Source organism: Biomphalaria glabrata, chromosome 8, assembly GCF_947242115.1.
Source record: "Biomphalaria glabrata chromosome 8, xgBioGlab47.1, whole genome shotgun sequence".
In the NCBI taxonomy this organism is placed as follows: Eukaryota; Metazoa; Mollusca; class Gastropoda; family Planorbidae; genus Biomphalaria; species Biomphalaria glabrata.
In genome coordinates this window covers 28,905,148-28,912,829 of record NC_074718.1, presented here as the reverse complement: position 1 = coordinate 28,912,829, position 7,682 = coordinate 28,905,148, and the positions used below count along the sequence as shown (strand labels likewise).

At 33.1% G+C, this 7,682-nt stretch overlaps 1 protein-coding gene across 1 annotated transcript in view; it reads right to left on the bottom strand.

The window, feature by feature from the left end:
• Window positions 1-2,026: 2,026 nt before the first annotated feature.
• The window catches only part of LOC106054651 (uncharacterized), a 33,393-nt gene continuing 27,737 nt past the window's right edge, over window positions 2,027-7,682 (bottom strand). The window contains exons 6-8 of the mRNA XM_056039217.1: window positions 7,020-7,079; window positions 5,709-5,789; window positions 2,027-5,460 (exon numbers count right to left, since the gene is read on the bottom strand). Coding sequence (XP_055895192.1) covers window positions 4,786-5,460; window positions 5,709-5,789; window positions 7,020-7,079 — 816 coding nt within the window. The 3' untranslated portion in view covers window positions 2,027-4,785. The remainder of the gene's footprint in view (window positions 5,461-5,708; window positions 5,790-7,019; window positions 7,080-7,682) is intronic.

Below are 7,682 nucleotides of genomic sequence, written 5' to 3'. Positions count from 1 at the left end.
GAAAGATTGGCTAATAAATTACAACGACACCTTTGTTTGTTTGTTTTTTGTTGTTTTTTTAAGTGAAATAGAAGAAACGTCATGACTTTGCTAGTCACTATAGTTAGATTTATCCTTTGCGAGACCAGGCCTCAAAAATGTAAGTCTATAAGTTTAATTTTATTGTTTGAGAGAATCCCCCCCCCCCCCCCCCCTAAACTCGGAAGTTTTTCTGTTCTACAAACCTGATGTCTCTCTAATACTATCTTCAGAAAGAAGTTTATCTGTTCTACAAACCTGATGTTTCTCTAATACTATCTTCAGAAAGAAGTTTATCTGTTCTACAAACCTGATGTCTCTCTAATACTATCTTCAGAAAGAAGTTTATCTGTTCTACAAACCTGATGTCTCTCTAATACTATCTTCAGAAAGAAGTTTATCTGTTCTACAAACCTGATGTCTCTCTATTCAGAAAGAAGTTTATCTGTTCTACAAACCTGATGTCTCTCTATTCAGAAAGAAGTTTATCTGTTCTACAAACCTGATGTCTCTCTATTCAGAAAGAAGTTTATCTGTTCTACAAACCTGATGTCTCTCTATTAGGAAAGAAGTTTATCTGTTCTACAAACCTAATGTCTCTCTATTCAGAAAGAAGTTTATCTGTTCTACAAAACTGATGTCTCTCTATTCAGAAAGAAGTTTATCTGTTCTACAAAACTGATGTCTCTCTATTACTATCTTCAGAAAGAAGTTTTTCGGTTATACAAAACATTCTAAAATCATCTTCTGAACAGAAAAAAGACTTAACGTTTAGCGGGGTGCCAACTGCTGCACTGCCTCGGTGACTCTCAAACTTCGGATACGACAAGTCACAACCCTTTCTTTCATTTCACAGGTAGGAATGTTTCCATCACTGACATTAAGCCTGATTGTAATGGACCAAAATACACAGCCTATGCTATTGCTATCCATCCATCCGGCCAAGTGGCACTACAGCCAATGGAGGGGCCTAACCTGTTTCAACACATCTTTCCATTCAGATCTGTCCTGTGAACTCTTAACTGTTGGAGATCTGCTTCTACGTCATCAAGTCACCTGAGTCGTTGTTGACCTTTGGGCACCTGAGTTTTGGTTTCCTTAAGTCTATAAGTAAGCAATCTTTGATCCTGTGCCAGTCAATAATAATGTGAGACAACGGATATTTTAACTTTTTTTTTTAATTTATCAAATCTTATACAAACAAGACAAAATTATTAATTCTCTTTTCTCTTTGATGTCATCTTGGTTAATAACAAAGTTTACAAGAACGATAATGACATTCGTTTGATAGTTAAGAGCAAATAATTTATTAAAAGTTCTTTGTGTTTAAGTTGGGAAAGGTAGTTCCAAAATAAATTAAATTACTTCCCTTTGAAACAATAATTTTAGAATTCTGTGACATACAGTAGAATGCCATTTATATGGACGTCAGTTCTCTGAAACGTTAAATATTCGGACTGCTTTTTTTTTTTTACAGTAACGTATCTTGTTGATGTGCAGCAAAAGAGCAGGGATTTCAATAAGGGTAGACTACTATGTCGAACGCTTTGTTCTCCTGTTTATTTACTAGAATCTTATTGTAGGCTTATGTACGACACAATATTGTTGGGGGAATGAACCTTGTATAATATTCCGCATTCAGTTTTTCTGGACGATAGATTATCCAGACAGACCCTGTTCACATTTAATCCGGATAATCAACTTTCTACTGTAGGGCACTTTTCCTTAGTTTATAAAAACATCAGTTGCCCCTCCTTTAGGATAAGCAAATTTCTTAAGATATTCTGCAAAATTATTTGTTGTATATTTATATAATGGTGATAATAATCCTGTTCTTTAATCAGGGGTATAAGAGTTACCTAAAATATGCCATTTTTCCTCATTTCCACCAACCTATATATTCTTGTGTTCACCTGATTGCCAGTGACATGAGAACAAAGAAGGGAAAAAATGTATTGAAACATAAATTTTAAATTTAAAAAAAAGTTAAACAAAAAAGATATCTGAATAAATTTGAATAAATCATTTCTTTAATGCATAAATGTTGAACTGTTCATATGTTTATACATAAAAACAAATTAGGCAGGAATATCACTCAGTACTTTGTTCTAGATTGTAACTATAAGCTACAATTAGTGTTCTTGTACCAACATAACTAGACAATGTTCTAAATTCAAGCATACAAACAAAAGGACATTTGGTAAATGCATTCTATATCATAAAGGCAAACTCTACATACATCTTGAGTCCCAAAAACCCACTGAAATGGTTATGGTATAAAAGAAAAGGTTACTGCACAACTTAAATTAATATTTCACTACAGTAATAGCAAAAAAAAGATACATGAGTTTGGCTCAGACCAAAACAATCATGTCATATCTTTAAAAACAAAAACCTTTTTTTAATCTTATCTTATATAATACAGACGTTACTTCAAAAAAGAAGATGATTACGTCCTACGCGTCATGCATTTAGTCATGCATATTAACCAATGACTTAAATTCTGCCAAGTCACTGGTTTTCCTGGCTAGCTCAGGCAACCCATTCCATGCTCTAATAGCACTAGGGAAGAAGGAGTATTTGTACAAATTTGTCCTAGCATATGGGACGAGGAATGTGCCTTTATCTTTGTGTCTTTCAGAGTATTTTATTAAATTTTGTTTTTGTATTTGAAGATTATGGTTCAGTGTTTTATGTATTATTGCTAATTTACTTTTGAGCCTTCTGTCCTGAAGGCTTTCTAAATTTAGCGATTTTACTAAAGGTGTTACTCTAGTCAAATGTGAATATTCGTTTGTTATGAATCGCACTGCTCTATTTTGTGTTAATATGCTTTTAGAGTCATTCAACAGAACCAAAAACTATTTAGTTATAATGTTCGTTGTTCAAAAGAATGAAGGATCTTATTTTTATGTGTAGTGACAAGAGAAATAAAAACTTAGACCTAACACTGTAACACATTGTCTATTGAAACTTAGACCTAACTGTATAGCATTGTCTATTGAAACTATCTACTGAAATAACTGCATTAAACAAATCAAGTTAAAAGAATAAAATTTAGTTAGACAAATAGAACATTTTTACTGAAACACTGAAATACTCAAGTTGTTGTCCATGTATTAGATGTTTCTTCACAAATAAAGTTTATTACATCCTAGTCCAAACCTGCAGTAGGATGACAAGGTGTGATGGGTCAAAGTTCACAAAGTACACCACATGACTTAGAAATCAATCAAAATAAATATTTAAAATATTTGCACTGATTCTTATGGAAACAATTAATCATGGTAATTAGGTTGAAAACTGAGTTCTACATTTTATTTCAATTATGAAGTAATCTACATTTAATATCATATGCATATAAAAAAAAAAAAAAGGCTACCAAGTCAATACCAGCAAACATCTTTGAACACTATCCTACTAAAGCTACATTTCTTTTAACAATTGATTGCTAAATGAAATGTCTTCATTTACTGCTTCAAACATTGGCTTGCATTCATAAACAAAAGGTGTATTTTGGCTACTTTCTGTCTACACATTTTTACACTGAAATTGTATTAATTCAGCAGTTCATAGTTTATGTACATCACAAACCTTGTCAAGACACTTGATGAGATGAAACATTCAGCATGTTGTTTATGGGGGTGTAATGCTATGAAGTGTTCTTTTGTTCACCTCTCCAGATCCACTCAACTGGTTCAGTCATAGAGAATAGGAATATTGATTCAGTTAGGAAGTTCAGGGGAGGGAGCAAGAAGAGTAGCCCAAAGAAAAGCTGGTCAGTGGGGACCAATCTACTGCTGCTGACACTGAAAAGTGGAGAGATATAGTTATCTAAACTATCACTGCACCCCAGTGATGGAATTAAGGGACAGATGATGAAGAGATCACCTGAATAAATTTGACATCTTCCTCAATATTCAAAGAACAACAAAGCTTTATTTTATCATATTTAAATATTTCAATAAGAAAAAATTAAGACTATACCATGTATACAAAATCATTGGAGCCAAAAGTTCCAAGTTCAAATTTTTTGGTGAGATATGGATTTCATAAGACACTATTCCACTCTAAAGAGCACTTACAAACAATAGATAAAGAGAATAAAGGCAATACATTCATTGGAACATGCATACATGTAAACCAGCTAGCCAATTATATCATTGAGCTGTTCATGTTTAAAACAATATAAGCCTGTGAGTGAATAAAATATTCACACAAACTATGTCTTTCTACAATATCACAGGAGTAGATAGTCATATGTATATTAATAGGACAAGTCAGTAAGAGAGTCAATCGTACTTGAAGAAAAAAAAAAGAAAGTTTCACATGTAAACATATATACAAGTAGGAAGACAACACAAAAACTTACTGAGAAACAGTGAATAGTAGAAGTTGTAGAAAGAATTTACGCAGAGGTAATGTGACAGTCAAACGAGAAAATCTCAAAATGTATAAGTATCAGAAAGAAGATTTTAGCTTAACCTTCTTTTTCATTCATACATTAAATATCAATCTATTTCATATTTTCATTATAATTATTATAAATCTTGAGACACTGTCACATGAACGTTTGGGCTTCCGTAGTTTAATCACAGAATAGTGTATCCAATGGCAAGTTGTATCCATAATGAAATATTATTACTTTTAAGCTGCAGCATGTACAGCATTTAGCACATGAAAAATATTTTCAATTTAGAACTCATTAGTCTTAAGGCTCTGTAGGAATGATTGAGGACAAATAAGAGTTTATTACATCCCTAGCATTTAAATCCAGGTGATGTATGTTCTCTTGTGAATGACTAGAGGCGATGAAGGTGCTCGTTTTGGTCGACTTGACTTTGGGGTCATGTAAGAATGGTAGCTATTGTCACTGGCACTGTTAGAAATGTGTCCTGAGGAGGAGGTCATTGCAATGCTACTGTCATTCAATGACCTGGAATGCTGTCGGTGGTGGCTGTAGAGGCTGAAGTGACCAGAGTCACATGAAAGACTAGAAGACCGAGAGTGGTCAACGGTTCTCGGAAGAGACGACCGGCTGTTTAATGTGTCATGGCCGGTTAAGTCAAAGCTATTGAACTCATATTCACAATTGTAGTCTCTGAAATCATAGCCATAGCTATCAAGCATGCTGCTAGAGATGGATAGTCCATCACAGCCAATAGGTGACACCTCCATGAAATAATCTGGGCCAAGGTTTAACGAAGAACTAGTTCTGTGGGCCTCAAGAACAACTGTTGTTGTTTGAGGGGTCACTGCATCATTGTCTATGGACTGCAAAGGTCGCCTTTGCTCACCATCTTGCAGCTCTAAGTTCTCATAGTTGGGTGGTGAAAACTCTTTAAATGGATTCTCCTCACTGTAAGGTGGAAGAGTGGCGCCATATGGAGGATTATACTCTTCAAAGTCATTCAGGTGAGGAGCCATCATCTGTCTTCGCCACTGCAATTAAAAAATAATAAATATATGAAATGAAATGTAATGTACCCAGGGCAGGTAACTTTTAAAAAAAAGAATTAAAAAATAATTCAGTGCTTATTTCCCTTTCCTTTATTAAAAGTACATAGAAATTTACAATGTTTTTGGTCAAGATATCCTGAGATACTGGACAACATAAACATACTACTTGATCGTCATTATTTATTTATTTACATATCTAAAGACAATATGCTTTAGTGATATCTACTTACAGGTTTAAATAAATATTCGTATGTTCCTCTTCCTTCAGATAGTTCCTGATACTGTGAAACCACACAAGCAAAACAGTAACACTGTGGATCATAAATACAAAGATTATTCCAGTTGAACCTTAAACAATTAGAAAATATTGTTTGATGGCATTTGACAAATACAGACAATACTTTATTAATAATAAGTATTTTAAAAAATCTTACAATCAGCTAATTCTTTAAATATGTTATGTGCTAAGTGATAGAAAAGTGACAAAGCCAGCACTAACAATTGCGAAGCCCAATGGATTGCTCGAGGCCCAGTCTGGGTAGGGGTTTATACATAGATCATGCTGAAAATATTTGCTCAATATAACTTAATGAATTATTGACTAATAATTCTTGATTAGTTTGAGGCGCGAAAAGCTTCTTTCACCACATACCGCAATTACGGGTATTGTATAATGCCGTTTTTTTTATTGCGCGTAGGATTGGCATATTCCCATATTTCATATTGAATGACACCCCAAAATAAAAATTCTCTCTTTATTTCAGGAGACTTCAATGAATTTTCAGGAGATTTGCATGACATTTTCGTATATGTTGCAATTTCAGGAGATTTCCTGTTTAATTTAATATGTACACATAAAATTAGCGCAGGGCTAATAAAGTGCAGGGCCCACTGAGGTCGTATAGGTTGCAGTGACCTGAGGCCAGCCCTAAACAGTAATATAATGTTTACACGCAATTCACTATATTTATTTAACCAAAAAAAAAAAAAAAAGAACAACATTAACTTCTGAATATTATTTGTATTGCTTCTAAGTAATTACTAATCAGACTTTTTAAAGTTTCTGTCCATCAGAGAAAGACTTATGTAATACATTTTTTAAGATTGAGATGTAGTCTGCTGCCCATCCAGACCACTCTATTATGAGTTTCAGATAAACTGTTAAAATGCTCATATTAAAAACAGAAAAGTTTTTGTAAAACTTCTAAACATTTCAAACAAACAATAAACAAAACACTGTCATAGCCTAAAAGCGTGATGACATCAGAGAGCATTTCACAAACTTTCCTACAGAGCACAGCACCAGGCAAAAGAAACATTTAAAAATGAAAAGATGTATGGAAACATCAAAGAATGAACAATCTAATCAATAACTACAGCCACAGATAAAGAGTAAAAAAGAAGGATGAAGTTGTGAAAGAGTAGGCATCGATGTTCTGAAGACCCTCGCACTAGGTTTAGGTATAAAACCAAACAATCAAAAAATCAACCTGATTGTGACAAGATTATGATATGAACTAGAGATGTTACTAAAAACTTACATTTGCTATTAGCCTTAGGCAGTAGAATACCACAGCTACTATTTCCCATACATCCAGTGTCTGAGGATTAAAACAAAGAACATAATTCATAAGTATGTTGATATAATGTTGATTTAATGTTGATATAATAAGAAGAGATCAATTCTTAAATTAGAGGTTTCAATGTGAACAAAGTGCCCACACTGACATCATACAAAACACATACAAAATTATACATTTACACTTTAGCACTCACATACAAAATTATACATTTACACTTTAGCACTCACATATAAAATGATACATTTACACTTTTGCACTCACATATAAAATGATACATTTACACTTTAGCACTCACATATAAAATGATACATTTACACTTTAGCACTCACATATAAAATGATACATTTACACTTTTGCACTCACATATAAAATGATACATTTACACATTTGCACTCACATATAAAATGATACATTTACACATTTGCACTCACATATAAAATGATACATTTACACTTTTGCACTCACATATAAAATGATACATTTACACATTTGCACTCACATATAAAATGATACATTTACACATTTGCACTCACAAAATGATACATTTACACTTTTGCACTCACATATAAAATGATATATTTACACATTTGCACTCATAAAATGATACATTTACACTTTTGC